This window comes from Oncorhynchus gorbuscha, linkage group LG13, assembly GCF_021184085.1.
Source record: "Oncorhynchus gorbuscha isolate QuinsamMale2020 ecotype Even-year linkage group LG13, OgorEven_v1.0, whole genome shotgun sequence".
Classification (NCBI taxonomy): Eukaryota; Metazoa; Chordata; class Actinopteri; order Salmoniformes; family Salmonidae; genus Oncorhynchus; species Oncorhynchus gorbuscha.
The window spans coordinates 1,967,755-1,992,161 of NC_060185.1; the positions used below are offsets into that span (position 1 = coordinate 1,967,755).

General features: G+C 42.7%; 1 protein-coding gene across 4 annotated transcripts in view; it reads left to right on the forward strand.

The window, feature by feature from the left end:
* Positions 1 to 24,407, forward strand: part of LOC123992447 (rho GTPase-activating protein 42-like) — a 222,029-nt gene that overhangs the window by 167,980 nt on the left and 29,642 nt on the right. For 2 of the 4 annotated variants that reach the window (XM_046293584.1, XM_046293585.1), the window contains exons 9-17: positions 1,395 to 1,495; positions 2,227 to 2,336; positions 3,074 to 3,133; positions 7,586 to 7,664; positions 11,835 to 11,874; positions 12,885 to 12,947; positions 13,959 to 14,033; positions 18,337 to 18,421; positions 21,096 to 21,154. In XM_046293584.1, coding sequence (XP_046149540.1) covers positions 1,395 to 1,495; positions 2,227 to 2,336; positions 3,074 to 3,133; positions 7,586 to 7,664; positions 11,835 to 11,874; positions 12,885 to 12,947; positions 13,959 to 14,033; positions 18,337 to 18,421; positions 21,096 to 21,154 — 672 coding nt within the window. The remainder of the gene's footprint in view (positions 1 to 1,394; positions 1,496 to 2,226; positions 2,337 to 3,073; positions 3,134 to 7,585; positions 7,665 to 11,834; positions 11,875 to 12,884; positions 12,948 to 13,958; positions 14,034 to 18,336; positions 18,422 to 21,095; positions 21,155 to 24,407) is intronic. The other 2 variants (XM_046293586.1, XM_046293587.1) reach the window with 1 other exon arrangement.

A 24,407-nucleotide genomic window follows, 5' to 3' on the forward strand; every position in this document is an offset into this window, starting at 1 on the left:
CCAGACCACTAAACATCTAACTCCTAATCCCAGACCCCTAAACCTCTGTCCTAATCCCAGACCACTAAACATCTAACTCCTAATCCCAGACCCCTAAACATCTAACTCCTAATCCCAGACCCCTAAACCTCTGTCCTAATCCCAGACCCCTAAACCTCTAACTCCTAATCCCAGACCCCTAAACCTCTAACTCCTAATCCCAGACCCCTAAACCTCTGTCCTAATCCCAGACCCCTAAACCCCTGTCCTAATCCCAGACCCCTAAACCTCTTTCCTAATCCCAGACCCCTAAACATCTAACTCCTAATCCCAGACCCCTAAACCTCTGTCCTAATCCCAGACCCCTAAACCTCTGTCCTAATCCCAGACCCCTAAACCTCTTTCCTAATCCCAGACCCCTAAACCTCTAACTCCTAATCCCAGACCCCTAAACCTCTAACTCTGAGAATGTAACTCTGACTCTGAGAATGTAACTCTGACTCTGAGAATGTAACTCTGACTCTGAGAACAAAACTCGGACTCTGAGAATATATCTCATACTATGAGAACGAAACTCTGACTCTGACAATGTAACTCTGACTGAGAACAAAACTCTGACTCTGAGAATGTAAGTCTGACTGAGAACAAAACTCTGACTCTGAGAATGTAAGTCTGACTGAGAACAAAACTCTGACTCTGAGAATGTAACTCTGACTGAGAACAAAACTCTGACTCTGAGAATGTAAGTCTGACTGAGAACAAAACTCTGACTCTGAGAATGTAAGTCTGACTGAGAACAAAACTCTGACTCTGAGAATGTAACTCTGACTGAGAACAAAACTCTGACTCTGAGAATGTAAGTCTGACTGAGAACAAAACTCTGACTCTGAGAATGTAAGTCTGACTGAGAACAAAACTCTGACTCTGAGAATGTAAGTCTGACTGAGAACAAAACTCTGACTCTGAGAATGTAAGTCTGACTCTAAGAACACAACTGTAACTCTGGGATCATAACTCTGACTCTGAGAACCAAACTCTGAGAACACAACTTTATCTCATTATATTTCCTCATCCAGCTTTGATGTCCTCTCAAACTTCAACTGGAGGAAATTCCCTGAATACTGGAAACTTTATCTCAGATGATAAACAACAACAAAATGTTGTTTTATCTTAATTAGGAATTTAATTTCAGAAGTCTTTCCAGAACATTGTGGTTTCAGGAAGCAATCATGGCTTAGCTTGGCTGTTGTTGTTTCCGTCCCAAATAACAGCCTATTCCCTATATAGTGCACTACAGAGCCCTATAGGCCCTGGTCAGAAGTAGTGCACTATATAGGGAATAGGTGCCTTTTTAAATGTGTTTGTTGTTCTTTCATGACCAATCATAGCTGTGTTGTTCCTTCTCTCTGTGTCAGGGCCGCTGGGATGCACGTGGACGCGACACTACTGTACGTATGAGAAGAGCAGCAAAGCCTTCACCATGACCACCTTTGAAACCAAATCAGCTGGCAAACAGGTAGTGTATACTGTAGTACACAGGCATCTACTGGGCGGTGATAAACACTATATTATTAATGTCCAGAGTTTTTACTGACCAGGAAATACTCTGGGCCCTAGTTCTAGACAATAAACTAGAGCTGACCAGGAAATACTCTGGGCCCTAGTTCTAGACAATAAACTAGAGCTGACCAGGAAATACTCTGGGCCCTAGTTCTAGACTATAAACTAGAGCTGACCAGGTAATACTCTGGGCCCTAGTTCTAGACAATAAACTAGAGCTGACCAGGAAACACTATTGGCCCTAGTTCTAGACAATAAACTAGAGCTGACCAGGAAATACTATTGGCCCTAGTTCTAGACAATAAACTAGAGCTGACCAGGAAACACTATTGGCCCTAGTTCTAGACAATAAACTAGAGCTGACCAGGTAATACTATTGGCCCTAGTTCTAGACAATAAACTAGAGCTGACCAGGTAATACTATTGGCCCTAGTTCTAGACTATAAACTAGAGCTGACCAGGTAATACTATTGGCCCTAGTTCATGAGTCCCTCTGTTGTGTTCTAGAATGGTCTGGTGGTGAGTCCCTCTGTTGTGTTCTAGAATGGTCTGGTGGTGAGTCCCTCTGTTGTGTTCTAGAATGGTCTGGTGGTGAGTCCCTCTGTTGTGTTCTAGAATGGTCTGGTGGTGAGTCCCTCTGTTGTGTTCTAGAATGGTCTGGTGGTGAGTCCCTCTGTTGTGTTCTAGAATGGTCTGGTGGTGAGTCCGTCTGAGATGTTCAAGCTGAAGTCCTGTATCCGAAGGAAGACTGACTCCATCGACAAGCGTTTCTGCTTCGACATCGAAGTGGTGGAGAGGTCTGTCATCATTATTCATATCAGTATTTGTATGAATCATCTTACGGTCCTATTTAGCCTGCTGGTCCCTGCCCTGTCTGTGCTCTAGCCAAATGGCTATGACTATGGCATGGCAACGGTAGTCAATGATGATGACAGTAACAGACCCAGTTGTCATCGTAATGATTGTTATCATCAGACTAGTGCTGGTTCCACTGCAGTCACTTGGGACTGATTGCAACTTTGTGGGATTTGAAAAGACAGACGCCTTAATTGGGAAAACAAGTGGATGTCCCTTTTCATTAACTGTTTAAGCTCCCTGTTCAAACCTGATTGGACGTTTTTAACTTCCTGTTCAAACCTGATTGGAGGTTTTTAACTTCCTGTTCAAACCTGATTGGACGTTTTTAACTTCCTGTTCAAACCTGATTGGACGTTTTTAACTTCCTGTTCAAACCTGATTGGACGTTTTTAACTTCCTGTTCAAACCTGATTGGACGTTTTTAACTTCCTGTTCAAACCTGATTGGACGTTTTTTAGGTATTGTTATTATTAGCGTGTGGATGTGTTTAGATGTTTTCAGCTCTGTCTGTTCGTGTCCTGCATGTTCTTCTCAGTGTCCTTTCACTGAAGCCTTTTGTTTGACTAAATGTGCCATCTAAGTAAGCAGTCTTTATACGTACAATTCTCTTGTTTCAGTTTTCTGTTATTTGTACCCATTTCTTCTTCTCTCTCTGTGTTTCTTCGTGTCGATGTAGAACTGACATCTGTCAAGGAACTCTTTTCCGACCTCTTCAGTTAAAGTTCTGTAAAGTCCGGTATGTGACCAGTGACGTTACTATACTGTTACTATACTGTCCCCTCTCTCTCAGAGCAGTGAGCATGTTACTGCAGCTATGAGCATGTTACTGCAGCGATGAGCATGTTACTGCAGCGATAAGCATGTTGCTGCAGCGATAAGCATGTTACTGCAGCGATAAGCATGTTGCTGCAGCGATGAGCATGTTGCTGCAGCGATGAGCATGTTGCTGTAGCGATGAGCATGTTGCTGTAGCGATGAGCATGTTACTGCAGCTATGAGCATGTTGCTGTAGCGATGAGCATGTTGCTGTAGCGATGAGCATGTTGCTGTAGCGATGAGCATGTTGCTGCATGTGTTCGAGGCTGATAGTCGTGCCCATTCATTCACTCACTGAATCTATCAAACTTTACAACTTCAAATTAACTTTGAATAAAATAAATTGTTTTTTTTTGTTTTTTTTTATCTTTCCATTCCACCAATCACAATCACCGAATCAGACTTCACCAATCACAATCAATTTTGATGGGAAAGGAAAGGGTGACGCAAAAATAATATTCCACTTGAATAATTTCTTCTCATCTGCAATTACTATAATCATTTATTGATTTCAATAATATCATTCTGACTTTAAGTAATGGAGTCATTCGTCAACTTGATTCCAATTGTCAGATTTCAGAGCCCCTTAATGCATGGGGGGGAACATTGTTGATTTTAATACGACCTTAAATGTTTGACTAGTACAGTAAGAAGGACAGGAAGAGGCAGACAGACATTCAGATGCAGATCAAACCAGTCATCGATCAAGTGGTTTTAATTGATGAGATGATCAGCACATTCAGGCCTTCGCTCGGCTGGGTCGGTGCGTTTCAGAATGGAGAGGGAGGGTGTAGCAGTAGCTAACCATCAGTCCTGGATTCAAATACTATTTGAAATCTTTCAAATCATTTCAGCGTTTGTTCTATTTTGCCTAGGATGCCAGATGGGCAGGTCTACAGTTTGGGGAATTTTATATACGTACATTCATTGGTTTTAATTAATACAGGCAAACATTAAAAAAACACAAAGTATTTTAAATTATTTCTAAAAGAGTATTTGAACCCAGGTCTGGTCAGAGCAGCTCTCTCTCTTCATCTCCAATCTGATGCACTGCTGAGGTGAGCATGGACATTAACTACGGTTTAACTGGCTGGGTAGCTAACTCATTTATCACCTGAAAGATCAGATATGCCCACAAGGTGCTTGTTCTAACCACAAGGGCAACGTGGAGCCACGACCCCAGTCATCTTCCTGTACGGTGTACTTTTGAGGACATCCTTATCCTCAAGCCTCACACCGGGATACGGTGGAGTTGCCGCTGATCTTCGGTCAGCTTTATTTATTTTCCTCCACTAATCGTTAGTATTGGGGGAGGGGAAGCTGATCCTAGATCTGAACCTAGGGGAAAGTATACCCAGGAGCCCTCACGCACCAGCGTGTGGCATGAGGCTTGCGACTGAGGATGTCCTAAAATGGACACCGTATGTTCATCTCCAGCTCATCCATTCATCATCATTACATTACACTTGCTGTCTGGGTGTTCTGAGTCGCCACAGCAGTCAGGCCGCTCTATTCCAACAGAACCGCAGCATCGGCTGCAGCATCTAGCTACATGGCTTTCAGCTAGCGCTAACTCTTACTACTAGCCGGTGGGCGGTAATGTTGGGAATGCATCAATATATGAGTTCATGGTAACATTTATTTACTATTGCCTGGATACTATTATATGGATAATATTACATGGATACTATTACATTAGTACTATTACATTAGTACTATTACATTAATACTATAACAGTAGTACTATTACATTAGTACTATTACATTAGTATTATTACATTAATAATATTACATGGATAATATTACATTAGTACTATTACATTAGTATTATTACATTAATACTATTATATGGATAATATTACATGGATACTATTACATTAGTACTATTACATTAGTACTATTACATTAGTATTATTACATTAGTACTATTACATTAGTATTATTACATTAGTACTATTACATTAGTACTATTACATTAGTATTATTACATTAGTACTATTACATTAGTACTATTACATTAATATTATTACATGGATACTATTACATTAGTACTATTACATTAGTATTATTACATTAGTATTATTACATTAATACTATTATATGGATAATATTACATGGATACTATTACATTAGTACTATTACATTAGTATTATTACATTAGTACTATTATATGGATAATATTACATGGATACTATTACATTAGTATTATTACATTAGTACTATTACATTAGTACTATTACATTAGTACTATTACATTAGTACTATTACATTAATATTATTAAATGGATACTATTACATTAGTACTATTACATTAGTATTATTACATTAATACTATTATATGGATAATATTACATGGATACTATTACATTAGTACTATTACATTAGTATTATTACATTAGTATTATTCCATTAATACTATTATATGGATAATATTACATGGATACTATTACATTAGTACTATTACATTAGTACTATTACATTAGTATTATTACATTAGTATTATTACATTAGTACTATTACATTAGTACTATTACATTAATATTATTACATGGATACTATTACATTAGTACTATTACATTAGTATTATTACATTAGTACTATTACATTAGTACTATTACATTAATATTATTACATGGATACTATTACATTAGTACTATTACATTAGTATTATTACATTAATACTATTATATGGATAATATTACATGGATACTATTACATTAGTACTATTACATTAGTATTATTACATGAGTATTATTCCATTAATACTATTATATGGATAATATTACATGGATACTATTACATTAGTACTATTACATTAGTACTATTACATTAGTATTATTACATGGATAATATTGCATTAATATTATTACATGGATACTATTGCATTAGTACTATTACATGCATAATACTACATTAATACTATTACATAAGTACTATTACATTAATATTATAACACTAATACTATTACATTAATACTATTAGATTAGTACTATTACATTCGTACTATTACATTAGTAATATTACATGGATACTATTACATTAATACTATTAAATTAGTACTATTACATGGATACTATGACATTAGTACTATTACATTCGTACTATTACATTAGTAATATTACATTAACACTAGTACATTAATACTATAACATTAGTACTATAACATTAATACTATAACATTAATACTAGTACATTAATACTATAACATTAATACTATAACATTAATACTATAACAGTAATACTATAACATTAACACTAGTACATTAATACTAGTACATTAATACTATAACATTAATACTATAACATTAATACTATAACATTAACACTAGTACATTAATACTAGTACATTAATACTATAACATTAATACTAGTACATTAACACTAGTACATTAATACTATAACATTAGTACTATAACAGTAATACTATAACATTAACACTAGTACATTAATACTATAACATTAACACTAGTACATTAATACTATAACATTAGTACTATAACATTAATACTATAACATTAACACTATAACATTAATACTATAACATTAATACTAGTACATTAATACTAGTACATTAACACTAGTACATTAATACTATAACATGGATTTTATTACATTAGTACTATTGCATGAATACTATAACATTAATACTAGTACATTAATACTAGTACATTAACACTAGTACATTAATACTAGTACATTAATACTATAACATGGATTTTATTACATTAGTACTATTACATGAATACTATAACATTAATACTAATACCTACAACCATACTGTAGGCCTTTTATTAGTATGTTCATTCCAGATCATTTGGGACGGGACAGAAACATTATGCACAAAACATTGGCAAGGCCCAGAGGCATGATGCACACAAACTGCATATTGTTTCACGAAGGCAGCCTCTACTGTCAGTGGTTTAATTTACTGTCATAATGATCCAAACTGGGTGTGTATTCAGGGATTAGACCCACCTGGAGAGATACAGGGAATGCATGCAAGGAGGACAAAATCAAATCAAGCACTATGTTCATCATTTGGAGTGGGAATGTAAACACTGACACGATTTAGAGAAGGACACAGTATTGTGTGAAGACTACTATGTTTAAGCACAGTGGTCATTTCATTGAATTCATTTGATAGAGGTGTTTGCTGTTTAAACATGGCCTGCTACTGTATCACTATGAGTCTGACTCAAACGACACTCTATGCATGACTTTTGACCAGACATGGGAGATGGAGAGCCTAGGGGTCCTGGTCAAAAGTAGTGCAATATATAGGGAATAGGGTGCTATTTGGGATGAAGGCTTATGGACCCTGGGCATTGAGATGTGACTGATGTGTCCTGTGTGGTGTGTGAACCTGTTCCAGGCATGGCATCGTGACTCTCCAGGCTCTGTCTGAGTCCAACAGAAGGCTGTGGCTGGAGGCTATGGATGGCAAGGAGCCGGTGAGGAACCTCTCCCTCTGTTCTCTTCTCATGTCTCCCTCTCTCTTCTCACCTCTCCCTCTCTCTTATCACCTCTCCCTCTCCCCTCACCTCTCTCTCTCTTCTCATCTCTCCCTCTCGTCTCATCTCTCCCTCTCTCTTTGTTTCTCTTCTCATCTCTCCCTCTCTTCTCATATCTTCCTCTCTTCTCTCTCTCCCTCTCTCTCTTCTCTCTCCCTCTCTTCTCTCTCCCTCTCTTCTCACCTCTCCCTCTCTCTTCTCATCTCTCCCTCTGTTCTCTTCTCACCTCTCCCTTTCTTCTCTTCTCCCCCTCTCTCTTCTCACCACTCCCTCTCTGTTCTCTTCTCTCCCTCTCCTTTATATTCTCTCCCTCTCTTCTCTCTCCCTCTCTCCTCACACCTCTCCCTCTGTTCTCTTCTCTCTCTCTCCCTCTCTCTTCTCTTCTCTCTCCCTCTCTCTTCTCATCTCTCCCTCTCTCCTCCCACCTCTCCCTCTCTTCTCTCTTCCCTCCCTCTCTCTTCTCTTCTCTCCCTCTCCTCTCTCTCTCTCTCTCTCTCTCTCTCTCTCTCTCTCTCTCTCTCTCTCTCTCTCTCTCTCTCTCTCTCTCTTCTCTCCTTCTCTCTTCTCATCTCTCCCTCTCTCTTCTCTCTCTCTCTCTCTTCTCTCCTTCTTTCTTCTCATCTCTCCCTCTCTCTTCTCTCCTCTCCTTCTCTCTTCTCATCTCTCCCTCTCTCCTCACACCTCTCCCTCTCGGTTCTCTTCTCTCCCTCTCCTTTCTCTTCTCTCCCTCTCTCCTCACACCTCTCCCTCTCGGTTCTCTTCTCTCCCTCTCTCTTCTCATCTCTACCTCGCTATTTTCTTCATACTCTCTCCCCCTGTCTCTTTCTCTCTTGCATGTTCTCTCTTCCTTTCTCTCTCTATTTTATTTTCACCCACCCCCTCTCTTTCTCTCTCTCCCTTTCTATCTTTCCTTTTATATCCCCACTCCAGTGCAGTCAAGCTGGTTCTGGGGTCTGGCAGGGACACAGTGAAAATATGTTTGTCTTTGGTGCCCCCTTCTGGTTGTATGAAACATAACTATACTGTAGCTGTTGTGTGTGTCAAACTAAATTCCTGGTGGGCTTCCCTTAAACTTTATTGATCAACTTAGGAACTCCCATTGTTACCTGGTTGTGTAGGTTGTAGCTCTTTACACCTGTACAGGTATACAGGTTGAACTCCTGTTGTTACCTGGTTGTGTAGGTTGTAGCTCTTTACACCTGTACAGGTATACAGGTTGAACTCCTGTTGTTACCTGGTTGTGTAGGTTGTAGCACTTTACACCTGTATACAGGTTGAACTTGGAGAGCTGTGTGGGAACTTGGAGAGGTGTGTGGCCACTTGGAGAGGCGTGTGGCCACTTGGAGAGCTGTGTGGGAACAGTTGAAACTGGAGCAGCAGCATGGCCAGGTGGACTGGGGGGACACATAAACTACTGTGTGGCCACTGTGGCCCCTTGGGAGGCGTGTGGCCACTTTGCCAAAGAGCTGTGTGGGAACTTGGACAGGTGTGTGGCCACAGGGAGAGTGAATCAACCCACCCAGGGGAACTTGGAGAGGTGGAAAAAGGGGTGACAGCCACTTGGACTCCTGGGAGCTGTGTGGGAACTTCAGTAAAGGAGAGGTGTGTGGCCACATGGAGAGGCGTAAAAATGGAGCCCTACTAGGAGAAAGCCCTGCCTCCAGCTGTTTGTAGGGAACTTAGAGGTGGTGTGTGGCTACTTGGAGAGGTGTGAGGCCATGTAATGCTTTTGGAGTAAAGGTGAAATGTGGGAACTTGGAGAGGCTAGTGTAATATGGGAATTTTTTGGAGTCAGGTTCTAGGCCACTTGGAGAGTGTTTATCCGGGAACCGGAAAATAGGAGATTGCAGTAGTAGAAGTGACAAAAGCATGGAACATTTTTGGACAGAAAGTTTCTGATTTGTGCAATGCCACTTGGAGAGGTGTGTGGGATATGTTCTTGGAGAGGTGTGACTGTACAACCATTGGTCAGATTCAACAGGATCTCTTTGTTTGGAGAGCTGTGCGGGAACTTGGAGAGGTGTGTGGCCACTTGGAGAGGTGTGTGGCCACTTGGAAAGGTATGTGGGAACTTGGAGAGGTGTGTGGGAACTTGGAGAGCTGTGTGGGAACTTGGAGAGATGTGTGGCCACTTGGAGAGGTGTGTGGCCACTTGGAGAGGTATGTGGGAACTTGGAGAGAGTGGGGAACTTGGAGAGGCGTGTGGCCACTTGGAGAGGTCTGTGGGAACTTGGAGAGGTCTGTGGGAACTTGGAGAGGACAGTGGGAACTTGGAGAGGTCTCTGGGAACTTGGAGAGGTGTGTGGGAACTTGGAGACGCGTGTGGGAACTTGGAGAGGTCTGTGGGAACTTGGAGAGGTGTGTGGCCACTGGCCACTTGGAGAGGCGAGTGGCCACTTGGAGAGGCGTGTGGGAACTTGGAGAGATGTGTGGGAACTTGGAGAGGCGTGTGGCCACTGGCCACTTGGAGAGGCGTGTGGCCACTGGCCACTTGGAGAGGTGTGTGGCCACTGGCCACTTGGAGAGGTGTGTGGCCACTTGGAGAGGTGTGTGGCCACTGGCCACTTGGAGAGGTGTGTGGCCACTTGGAGAGGTGTGTGGGAACTTGGAGAGGCGTGTAGCCACTTGGAGAGGTGTGTGGGAACTTGGAGAGGTGTGTGGGAACTTGGAGAGGCGTGTGGCCACTTGGAGTGGTGTGTGGGAACTTGGAGAGATGTGTGGGAACTTGTAGAGGTGTGTGGGAACTTGGAGAGGCGTGTTGCCACTTGGAGAGGTGTGTGGGAACTTGGAGAGGTGTGTGGGAACTTGGAGAGGCGTGTGGCCACTTGGAGAGGTGTGTGGGAACTTGGAGAGGCGTGTGGGAACTTGGAGAGGCGTGTGGGAACTTGGAGAGGTCTGTGGGAACTTGGAGAGGTGTGTGGCCACTGGCCACTTGGAGAGGCGTGTGGCCACTTGGAGAGGCGTGTGGGAACTTGGAGAGGTGTGTGGGAACTTGGAGAGGCGTGTGGCCACTGGCCACTTGGAGAGGCGTGTGGCCACTGGCCACTTGGAGAGGTGTGTGGCCACTGGCCACTTGGAGAGGTGTGTGGCCACTGGGCACTTGGAGAGGTGTGTGGCCACTTGGAGAGGTGTGTGGCCACTTGGAGAGGCGTGTGGCCACTGGCCACTTGGAAAGGTGTGTGGCCACTTGGAGAGGTGTGTGGCCACTTGTAGAGGTGTGTGGGAACTTGGAGAGGCCTGTGGCCACTTGGAGAGGTGTGTGGGAACTTGGAGAGGTGTGTGGGAACTTGGAGAGGCGTGTGGCCACTTGGAGAGGTGTGTGAGAACTTGGAGAGGTGTGTGGGAACTTGGAGAGGTGTGTGGGAACTTGGAGAGGTGTGTGGCCACTTGGAGATGTGTGTGGCCACTTGGAGATGCGTGTGGCCACTTGGAGAGGCGTGTGGCCACTTGGAGAGGTGTGTGGGCACTTGGAGAGGCGTGTGGCCACTTGGAGAGGTGTGTGGGCACTTGGAGAGATGTGTGGGAACTTGGAGAGGTGTGTGGGAACTTGGAGAGGCGTGTTGCCACTTGGAGAGGTGTGTGGGAACTTGGAGAGGTGTGTGGGAACTTGGAGAGGCGTGTGGCCACTTGGAGAGGTGTGTGAGAACTTGGAGAGGTGTGTGGGAACTTGGAGAGGTGTGTGGGAACTTGGAGAGGTGTGTGGCCACTTGGAGATGTGTGTGGCCACTTGGAGATGCGTGTGGCCACTTGGAGAGGCGTGTGGCCACTTGGAGAGGTGTGTGGGCACTTGGAGAGGCGTGTGGCCACTTGGAGAGGTGTGTGGGCACTTGGAGACAGCAGTTTGACCTCTTTCTCAAACCCTTGACATTTGTTGAACCCCAAACTATTCCCTTTTAATTGCTACCATGGTTATGCATATGCTTTCCATACTTCTTCTGTAAGGAACATTTCAGTGTAGCTCTGTCCACATAGGAGAATTTCCAACAGTGTAAAGAGTTAATAACAAACAAACATGTCCCTCCAGGAAGTGTTTGACACTCTGCTTCAGGATGCGTCCCCTTGTAAAATGGTTTTCAACTGAGTGGAATTAACTCTGTTGATTTTCTCCAGATTTACAATCTTCCAGCCATTCTGAGCAAGAAAGAAGAGAGTAAGTATTTTATACTACACACCACATGTCAAATATACTATACGACATATGTACAATATACTACACAACACATGTACAATATACTATACAACACAAGTATAATATACTACACAACACAAGTATAATATACTACTAATAATAATAATATATGCCATTTAGCAGACGCTTTTATCCAAAGCGACTACTACACAACACATGCCAAATGTACTACACAACACATGCCAAATGTACTACACAACACATGTCAAATATACTACACAACACATGTCAAATATACTACACAACACATGTACAATATACTATACAACACAAGTACAATATACTACACAACACAAGTATAATATACTACACAACACATGTGCATGTCAAATATACTACACAACACATGTGCAATATACTACACAACACATGTCAAATATACTACACAACACATGTGCAATATACTACACAACACATGTGCAATATACTACACAACACATGTCAAGTATACTACACAACACATGTCAAATATACTACACAACACATGTGCAATATACTACACAACACATGTCAAATATACTACACAACACATGTGCAATATACTACACAACACATGTCAAATATACTACACAACACATGTGCAATATACTACACAACACATGTGCAATATACTACACAACACATGTGCAATATAGTATAGTTCTGACTCTCCTAGATGTACTAAGAGTGAATAATATGTGTAATAACAGATGCATTATCTAATTCTAACCCTTGTTGTTGTTGTTGTTGTCTGTTGCCATCCACTTCTACTTATTAACTCCGTTAGAGTCATTGGAATAGTGTGGATCATCATTAGTACACACTCTCTGTGTGAGAGAACAGCTGCAATCACACCACTCTGAGTATTTCTCCACAATCGCCCCCTATTCCCTCTGTGTAGTGCACTACTTTTCAACAGAGCCCCGTGGGAACCTAGTGTTCTGTGTATTGAACCCAGTCAACCCTGCTCCTTTGTGTTCCCTGTGTTACAGCGTACCTAAACGAGGCAGGGTTTAATTTTGTGAGGAAATGCATTGACTTGGTGGAGGTACGAGGTGAGTCATCACAGCAGCCATTTTTTATCCCTCTTCTCCTGGGCTTCAGCTGTCAAAATAGAACTGCTGAACTCAGTCTCACTGTCTCTCCTACATGACCAAACACGGTAACCAACACCACTCTTCATTAATGTGTGTGTGTGTGTGTGTGTGTGTGTGTGTGTGTGTGTGTGTGTGTGTGTGTGTGTGTGTGTGTGTGTGTGTGTGTGTGTGTGTGTGTGTGTGTGTGTGTGTGTGTGTGTGTGTGTGTGTGTGTGTGTGTGTGTGTGTGTGTGTGTGTGTGTGTGTGTGTGTGTGTGTGTGTGTGTGTGTGTGTGTGTGTGTGTTTCAGTGGTGTAAAGTACTTAAGTAAAAATACTTTAAAGTACTACTTAAGTAGTATTGGGGGGATATCTGTACTTTACTTTACTATTTATAGTTTTTGCCAACTTTTACTTCACCACATTCCTAAAGAAAATGATGCTATTTTTACTCCATACATTTAGCCTGACACCCAAAAGTACTCGTCATATTTAGCCGTTTTCCCTAATGCCTCTGATCTGGCAGACTCACTAATCATAACTTAATTTGTCAATTATTTCTGAATGTTGGAGTGTGCCCCTGGCTATTTATTCTTCAATAAAAAAAATGTTTTAAACAAGACAATTGTGCCGTCTGGTTTGCGAAATATAAAGAATTTGAAATTATTTATACTTTTACTTGTGATACTTAAGTATATTTTAGGAACTCCATGTACTTGTGATACTTAAGTATACTTAAAACCAAATACTTTTAGACTTTTACTCAAGTCGTATTTTACTGGGTGACTTTCACATTTCCTGGAGTCATTTTCTATGAAGGTATCTTTACATTTACTGTAGTCATTGTCTATGAAGGTATCTTTACATTTACTGTAGTCATTGTCTATGAAGGTATCTTTACATTTACTGTAGTCATTGTCTATGAAGGTATCTTTACATTTCCTGAAGTATGACAACTGAGGACTCTTGGTGTGTCTGTGTGATCTCATAGGGATCAGCACGTTGGGCCTCTACAGAATAGGAGGGGTGAACTCTAAGGTCCAGAAGTTGATGACCACTGTGTTTGGTAAGTAGCCTCTGCTCTCTCTCTCCCTTTCACTCTCTCTCCATCTCTCTCTTTCTCTCTCTTCCTCCCTCCCTCTCTCAATTCAATTCAAGGGCTTTATTGGCGTGGGAAACTCTAGTGAGTTTGTATATAGTGTGTATATACAGTCTAGTGAGTGTGTATATAGTGTGTATATATGTATATATATATATATATATATATATATATATATATATATATATATATATATATATATATATATATATATATATATATATATATATATATAGTCTAGTGAGTGTGTATATAGTGTGTATCTATAGTCTAGTGAGTGTGTATATAGTGTGTATATATAGTCTAATAAGTGTGTATATAGTGTGTATATATAGTCTAGTAAGTGTGTATATAGTGTGTATATAGTGTGTATATATTGTCTAGTGAGTGTGTATATAGTGTGTATATATAGTCTAGTGAGTGTGTATATAGTGTGTATATATAGTCTAGTGAGTGTGTATATAGTGTGTATATATAGTCTAGTCAGTGTGTATATAGTGTGTATATATAGTCTAATAAGTGTGTATATATAGTCTAGTAAGTGTGTATATAGTGTGTATATATAGTCTAGTAAGTGTGTATATAGTGTGTATATAGTGTGTATATATTGTCTAGTGAGTGTGTATATAGTGTGTATATATAGTCTAGTGAGTGTGTATATAGTGTGTATATATAGTCTAGTGAGTGTGTATATAGTGTGTATATATAGTCTAGTCAGTGTGTATATAGTGTGTATATATAGTCTAATAAGTGTGTATATAGTGTGTATATATAGTCTAGTAAGTGTGTATATAGTGTGTATATATAGTCTAGTAAGTGTGTATATAGTGTGTATATACAGTCTAGTGAGTGTGTATATAGTGTGTATATATGTATATATATATATATATATATATATATATATATATATATATATATAGTCTAGTGAGTGTGTATATAGTGTGTATCTATAGTCTAGTGAGTGTGTATATAGTGTGTATATATAGTCTAATAAGTGTGTATATAGTGTGTATATATAGTCTAGTAAGTGTGTATATAGTGTGTATATAGTGTGTATATATTGTCTAGTGAGTGTGTATATAGTGTGTATATATAGTCTAGTGAGTGTGTATATAGTGTGTATATATAGTCTAGTGAGTGTGTATATAGTGTGTATATATAGTCTAGTCAGTGTGTATATAGTGTGTATATATAGTCTAATAAGTGTGTATATAGTGTGTATATATAGTCTAGTAAGTGTGTATATAGTGTGTATATATAGTCTAGTGAGTGTGTATATAGTGTGTATATATAGTCTAGTCAGTGTGTATATAGTGTGTATATATAGTCTAGTCAGTGTGTATATAGTGTGTATATATAGTCTAGTCAGTGTGTATATAGTGTGTATATATAGTCTAGTAAGTGTGTATATAGTGTGTATATATAGTCTAGTGAGTGTTGACCCCTCCACAGTGTTGACCCCTCCACAGTGTTGACCCCTCCACATACAACCAGTGTTGACCCCTCCACAGTGTTGACCCCTCCACATACAACCAGTGTTGACCCCTCCACAGTGTTGACCCCTCCACAGTGTTGACCCCTCCACAGTGTTGACCCCTCCACATACAACCAGTGTTGACCCCTCCACAGTGTTGACCCCTCCACATACAACCAGTGTTGACCCCTCCACAGTGTTGACCCCTCCACAGTGTTGACCCCTCCACAGTGTTGACCCCTCCACAGTGTTGACCCCTCCACATACGACATGTGGCTCAGACGCTCGAAAGGATTCCACCTTCCTCCTATTTTGTCCTCTTGCGTGTTTGATGTGTCAGCAGAGGTCGTAGCGGTCTCTCTCTCCTTCTGTCTCTCTCTCCTTCTGTCTCTCTCTCCTTCTGTCTCTCTCTCCTTCTGTCTCTCTCCTTCTGTCTCTCTCTCCTTCTGTCTCTCTCCTTCTTTCTCTTTCTCTTTCTCTCTCCTTCTTTCTCTCTCCTTCTTTCTCTTTCTCTCTTTCTCTCTCTCTCTCTGTCTCTCAATCTCTTTCTCTCTCTCTCTCTCTCTCTCTGTCTCTCTCTCTCTCTCTCACTCTCTCTCTCTCTCTCTCTCTCTCTCTCTCTCTCTCTCTCTCTCTCTCTCTCTCTCTCTCTCTCTCTCTCTCTCTCTCTCTCTCTCTCTCTCTCTCTCTCTCTCTCTCTCTCTCTCTCTCTCTCTCTCTCTCTCAATCTCTGTCTCTCTCTCTCCTTCTTTCTTTCTATCTCTCTCAATCTCTCTCTCTCAATCTCTCTCTCTCTCTCTCAATCTCTCTCTCTCTCTCTCTCTCTCTCTCTCTCTGTCACTCTCTCTCTCTCTCTCAATCTCTCTCTCTGTCTCTCCTTCTTTCTCTCTGTCTCTCTCTCTCTATGTCTCTCTCTCTCTGTCTCTCTCTCTCTCTCTCTCTCTCTCTCTCTCTCTCTCTCTCTCTCTCTCTCTCTCTCTCTCTCTCTCTCTCTCTCTCAATCTCTGTCTCTCTCTCTCTCTCTCTCTCTCTCTCTCTGTCTCTCTCTCTTCTTTCTCTCTGTCTCTCTCTCTCTCTCTCTCTCTCTCTGTCTCTCTCCCTTTCTCTCTTTCTCTCTCTCTCTCTCTCTAATAATAATAATATATGCCATTTAGCAGACGCTTTTATCCAAAGCGACTTACAGTCATGTGTGCATACATTCTACGTATGGGTGGTCCCGGGGATCGAACCCACTACCCTGGTGTTACAAGCGCCATGCTCTACCAACTGAGCTCCCGTCTCTCTCTCTCTCTCTCTCTCTCTCTCTCTCTCTCTCTCTCTCTCTCTCTCTCTCTCTCTCTCTCTCTCTCTCTCTCTCTCTCTCTCTCTCTCTCTCTCTCTCTCTCTCTCTCTCTCTCTCTCTCTCTCTCTCTCTCTCTCTCTGTCTCTCTCCCTTTCTCTGTTTCTCTCTCTCCTTTCTCTCTCTCTCTCTCTCTCTCTCTCTCTCTCTCTCTCTCTCTCTCTCTCTCTCTCTCTCTCTCTCTCTCTCTCTCTCTCTCTCTCTCTCTCTCTCTCTCTCCATATTTGTTCCTTCTGTAACCTTAGTGGCATCAGTTGGTCTGTAAGGATCTGTTAAGATTATGCTATGCTGTCTATCATCCACCTCAGAGGGACCTCTAGTTTTCACTGAAGTCAAAGTGAGAGAGTCAGCTGTGTCAAACAATGTATTGTTGTGTAGTTAATATATATATATATATATAAAACTGAAAAGGATAACTTGTAAGGCCAAACAAACTCTTCATAACCCATAGACCTACGTAGATGCATTACAAACCCCTCATAACCCATAGACCTACGTAGATGCATTACAAACCCCTCATAACCCATAGACCTACGTAGATGCATTACAAACCCCTCATAACCCATAGACCTACGTAGATGCATTTACAAACCCTTCATAACCCATAGACCTACGTAGATGCATTTACAAACCCCTCATAACCCATAGACCTACGTAGATTCATTACAAACCCCTCATAACCCATAGACCTACGTAGATGCATTACAAACCCTTCATAACCCATAGACCTACGTAGATGCATTTACAAACCCCTCATAACCCATAGACCTACGTAGATGCTTTACAAACCCCTCATAACCCATAGACCTACGTAGATGCATTACAAACCCTTCATAACCCATAGACCTACGTAGATGCATTACAAACCCCTCATAACCCATAGACCTACGTAGATGCATTACAAACCCCTCATAACCCATAGACCTACGTAGATGCATTACAAACCCCTCATAACCCATAGACCTACGTAGATGCATTTACAAACCCCTCATAACCCATAGACCTACGTAGATGCATTACAAACCCCTCATAACCCATAGACCTACGTAGATGCTTTACAAACCCTTCATAACCCATAGACCTACGTAGATGCATTACAAACCCCTCATAACCCATAGACCTACGTAGATGCATTTACAAACCCCTCATAACCCATAGACCTACGTAGATGCATTACAAACCCCTCATAACCCATAGACCTACGTTGATGCATTACAAACCCCTCATAACCCATAGACCTACGTAGATGCATTTACAAACCCCTCTTAACCCATAGACCTACGTAGATGCTTTACAAACCCCTCATAACCCATAGACCTACGTAGATGCTTTCCAAACCCTTCATCAGTGATGTCACACTGTACATTTAAGTCCACTACTGAGCTGTGTTCTGGAACGGGTCAGTCAGGTACAGTGTAATTGTGTAAATGGTTGTGTTGTTGTTTTGTATCCCGTAGCAACCAAGGCTCCAGTTGATATGAACCTGGACCCAGACACCTGGGACAACAAGACCATCACCAGCGGCCTGAAGAATTACCTCAGGTACACACACACAGAGATATGCATGGACCTAGGGAATTACCTCAGGTACACACACACAGAGATATGCATGGACCTAGTGAATTACCTCAGGTACACACATACAGAGATATGCATGGACCTAGGGAATTACCTCAGGTACACACACACAGAGATATGCATGGACCTAGTGAATTACCTCAGGTACACACATACAGAGATATGCATGGACCTAGTGAATTACCTCAGGTACACACACACAGAGATATGCATGGACCTAGTGAATTAGCTCAGGTACACACACACAGAGATATGCATGGACCTAGGGAATTACCTCAGGTACACACACACAGAGATATGCATGGACCTAGTGAATTAGCTCAGGTACACACACACAGAGATATGCATGGACCTAGTGAATTAGCTCAGGTACACACACACAGAGATATGCATGGACCTAGGGAATTAGCTCAGGTACACACACACAGAGATATGCATGGACCTAGGGAATTACCTCAGGTACACACACACAGAGATATGCATGGACCTAGGGAATTACCTCAGGTACACACACACAGAGATATGCATGGACCTAGTGAATTACCTCAGGTACACACACACAGAGATATGCATGGACCTAGTGAATTAGCTCAGGTACACACACACAGAGATATGCATGGACCTAGTGAATTACCTCAGGTACACACACACAGAGATATGCATGGACCTAGTGAATTACCTCAGGTACACACACACAGAGATATGCATGGACCTAGTGAATTAGCTCAGGTACACACACACAGAGATATGCATGGACCTAGTGAATTACCTCAGGTACACACACACAGAGATATGCATGGACCTAGTGAATTAGCTCAGGTACACACACACAGAGATATGCATGGACCTAGGGAATTACCTCAGGTACACACACACAGAGATATGCATGGACCTAGTGAATTAGCTCAGGTACACACACACAGAGATATGCATGGACCTAGGGAATTACCTCAGGTACACACACACAGAGATATGCATGGACCTAGTGAATTAGCTCAGGTACACACACACAGAGATATGCATGGACCTAGGGAATTACCTCAGGTACACACACACAGAGATATGCATGGACCTAGTGAATTACCTCAGGTACACACACACAGAGATATGCATGGACCTAGTGAATTACCTCAGGTACACACACACAGAGATATGCATGGACCTAGTGAATTACCTCAGGTACACACACACAGAGATATGCATGGACCTAGTGAATTAGCTCAGGTACACACACACAGAGATATGCATGGACCTAGTGAATTAGCTCAGGTACACACACACAGAGATATGCATGGACCTAGGGAATTACCTCAGGTACACACACACAGAGATATGCATGGACCTAGGGAATTACCTCAGGTACACACACACAGAGATATGCATGGACCTAGTGAATTACCTCAGGTACACACACACAGAGATATGCATGGACCTAGTGAATTAGCTCAGGTACACACACACAGAGATATGCATGGACCTAGGGAATTAGCTGAGGTACACACACACAGAGATATGCATGGACCTAGGGAATTAGCTGAGGTACACACACACAGAGATATGCATGGACCTAGGGAATTACCTCAGGTACACACACACAGAGATATGCATGGACCTAGTGAATTACCTCAGGTACACACACACAGAGATATGCATGGACCTAGTGAATTACCTCAGGTACACACACACAGAGATATGCATGGACCTAGTGAATTACCTCAGGTACACACACACAGAGATATGCATGGACCTAGTGAATTAGCTCAGGTACACACACACAGAGATATGCATGGACCTAGTGAATTACCTCAGGTACACACACAGAGATATGCATGGACCTAGTGAATTACCTCAGGTACACACACACAGAGATATGCATGGACCTAGTGAATTAGCTCAGGTACACACACACAGAGATATGCATGGACCTAGTGAATTACCTCAGGTACACACACACAGAGATATGCATGGACCTAGTGAATTACCTCAGGTACACACACACAGAGATATGCATGGACCTAGTGAATTAGCTCAGGTACACACACACAGAGATATGCATGGACCTAGTGAATTACCTCACACACACAGAGATATGCATGGACCTAGTGAATTACCTCAGGTACACACACACAGAGATATGCATGGACCTAGTGAATTAGCTCAGGTACACACACACAGAGATATGCATGGACCTAGTGAATTACCTCAGGTACACACACAGAGATATGCATGGACCTAGTGAATTACCTCAGGTACACACACACAGAGATATGCATGGACCTAGTGAATTACCTCAGGTACACACACACAGAGATATGCATGGACCTAGGGAATTAGCTGAGGTCATGTTGCCCTACCAGTTGCTCCCTGCTCCTCCCTGCCTAGGAATCATCATGACATTGGCTTAATGCCTTCCTGAAACCCTCCCATCCTTGGTCAACCAGTGTGTGTGTGTGTGTGTGTGTGTGTGTGTGTGTGTGTGTGCGTGCGTGCGTGCGTGCGTGCGTGCGTGCGTGCGTGCGTGCGTGCTCCCTATCAAAGATTGTAAAAGCATGTTGTTGGTGTAAGCGTTATCTGGAGGGAGTTTTCACCATGAATAGTTGAGACGTCTCCCTCTTCATGTTCCCTTTTCATCCACCAGGTGTCTCTCTGAGCCTCTGCTGACCTTTAAGCTCCACAAAGACTTCATCATGGCCGTCAGTAAGTAATACAATGGGGATTAACAGCACACAGCTGCCCTGCAAAACCACTAACTAAACCCTAACCCTTACCCTTACCCTAACCCTACACAGCTGCCCTGCAAAACCACTAACTAAACCCTGACCCTAACCCTTACCCTTACCCTAACCCTAACCCTACACAGCTGCCCTGCAAAACCACTAACTAAACCCTGACCCTTACCTTAACCCTGACCCTTACCCTAACCCTAACACAGCTGCCCTGCAAAACCACTAACTAAACCCTGACCCTTACCTAAACCCTGACCCTAACCTTGACCCTAACCCTTACCTTGACCCTAACCTTGACCCTAACCCTTACCTTGACCCTAACCCTGACCCTTACCTTAACCCTGACCCTAACCCTACACAGCTGCCCTGCAAAACCACTAACCAAACCCTAACCCCAACCCTTACCTTAACCCTAACCCTTACCTTAACCCTGACCCTAACCCTTACCTTAACCCTTACCTTAACCCTGACCCTAACCCTAACCCTACACAGCTGCCCTGCAAAACCACTAACCAAACCCTGACCCTAACCTTAACCCTGACCCTAACCCTTACCTTAACCCTGACCCTTACCTTAACCCTGACCCTAACCCTTACCTAAACCCTGACCCTTACCTTAACCCTGACCCTAACCCTTACCTAAACCCTGACCCTTACCTTAACCCTGACCCTTACCTAAACCTTGACCCTAACCCTTACCTTAACCCTTACCTTAACCCTAACCCTTACCTTAACCTTAACCCTTACCTTAACCCTGACCCTAACCCTACACAGCTGCCCTGCAAAACCACTAACCAAACCCTGACCCTAACCTTAACCCTGACCCTAACCCTTACCTTAACCCTGACCCTAACCCTTACCTTGACCCTTACCTTAACCCTGACCCTAACCCTTACCTAAACCCTGACCCTTACCTTAACCCTGACCCTAACCCTTACCTAAACCCTGACCCTTACCTTAACCCTGACCCTTACCTAAACCTTGACCCTAACCCTTACCTTAACCCTTACCTTAACCCTAACCCTTACCTTAACCCTAACCCTTACCTTAACCCTGACCCTAACCCTTACCTTAACCCTGACCCTAACCCTTACCTAAACCCTGACCCTAACCCTTACCTAAACCCTGACCCAACCCTGAACCTTACCTTAACCCTGACCCTAACCCTTACCTAAACCTTGACCCTAACCCTTACCTAAACCCTGACCCTTACCTTAACCCTGACCCTAACCCTTACCTAAACCCTGACCCTTACCTTAACCCTGACCCTTACCTAAACCTTGACCCTAACCCTTACCTTAACCCTAACCCCCTTAACCTAAACCTTAACCCTGACCCTAACCCTTACCTTAACCCTGACCCTAACCCTTACCTAAACCCTGACCCTAACCCTTACCTAAACCCTGACCCAACCCTGAACCTTACCTTAACCCTGACCCTAACCCTTACCTAAACCTTGACCCTAACCCTTACCTTAACCCTGACCCTAACCCTTACCTTAACCCTAACCCTTACCTTAACCCTGACCCTAACCCTTACCTTAACCCTGACCCTAACCCTGATGCTAACCCTTACTGTGACCCTGACCCTAACCCTTACCTTAACCCTAACCCTTACCTTAACCCTGATGCTAAACCTTACCTAAACCCTGATGCTAAACCTTACCTAAACCCTGATGCTAACCCTTACCGTGACCCTGACCCTAACCCTTACCTTAACCCTGACCCTAACCCTTACCATACGTAGAATGTATGCACACATGACTGTAAGTCGCTTTGGATAAAAGTGTCTGCTAAATGGCATATATTATTATTATATTATTATTATTATTATATATTACCTTAACCCTGACCCTAACCCTAACCCTACACAGCTGCCCTGCAAAACCACTAACCAAACCCTGACCCTAACCTTTACCTTAACCCTGACCCTTACCTTAACTCGACCCTTACCTTAATCCTAACCCTTACCTTAAACCTGACCCTAACCCTAACCTTAACCCTGATGCTAACCCTTACCTTAAACCTGACCCTAACCCTAACCTTAACCCTGACCCTAACCCTTACCTTAACCCTGACCCTTACCTTAACCCTGACCCTTACCTTAACCCTGACCCTAAACCTTACCATAACATTGACCCTTACCTTAACCCTGACCCTAACCCTTTTCGTAACCCTGACCCTAACTCTTACCTTAACCCTGACTCTAACCCTTACCTTAGCCCTAACCCTTTCCTTAGCCCTAACCCTTTAATTAGGAACGCTGACTAGGAACACTGACTAGGAACACTAACTAGGAACGCTGACTAGGAACACTAACTGGGAAAGCTGATTAGGAACGCTGACTAGGAACGCTGACTAGGAACGCTGACTAGGAACGCTGACTAGGAACGCCTACCATGACCACTATCTAGGAACGCTGACTAGGACCACTATCTAGGAACGCTGACTAGGAACGCTGACTAGGAACGCTGACCAGGACCGCTATCTAGGAACACTGACTAGGAACGCCTACCAGGACCACAATCTAGGAACGCTGACTAGGACCACTGACCAGGACCACAATCTAGGAACACTGACTAGGAACGCTGACGAGGAACGCTGACTGGGAACGCTGAGTAGGAATGCTGACTAGGAACACTGACTTGGAACGCTGACTAGGAACGCTGACTAGGAACGCTGACTGGGAACGCTGACTGGGAACGCTGACTAGGAACGCTGACTGGGAAAGCTGACTGGGAACGCTGACTGGGAACGCTGACTAGGAACGCTGACTAGGAACGCTGACTGGGAAAGCTGTGTTTTTTTTCAGTGTGTTTATCATGACTCTGTCCCCCCCATCCTCCCCCCACCTCCCCCTTACCTTAACCCTGACCCTAACCCTTTTCGTAACCCTGACCCTAACTCTTACCTTAACCCTGACTCTAACCCTTACCTTAGCCCTAACCCTTTCCTTAGCCCTAACCCTTTAATTAGGAACGCTGACTAGGAACACTGACTAGGAACACTACCTAGGAATGCTGACTAGGAACACTAACTGGGAAAGCTGACTAGGAACGCTGACTAGGAACGCTGACTAGGAACGCTGACTAGGAACGCCTACCATGACCACTATCTAGGAACGCTGACTAGGACCACTATCTAGGAACGCTGACTAGGAACGCTGACTAGGAACGCTGACCAGGACCGCTATCTAGGAACACTGACTAGGAACGCCTACCAGGAC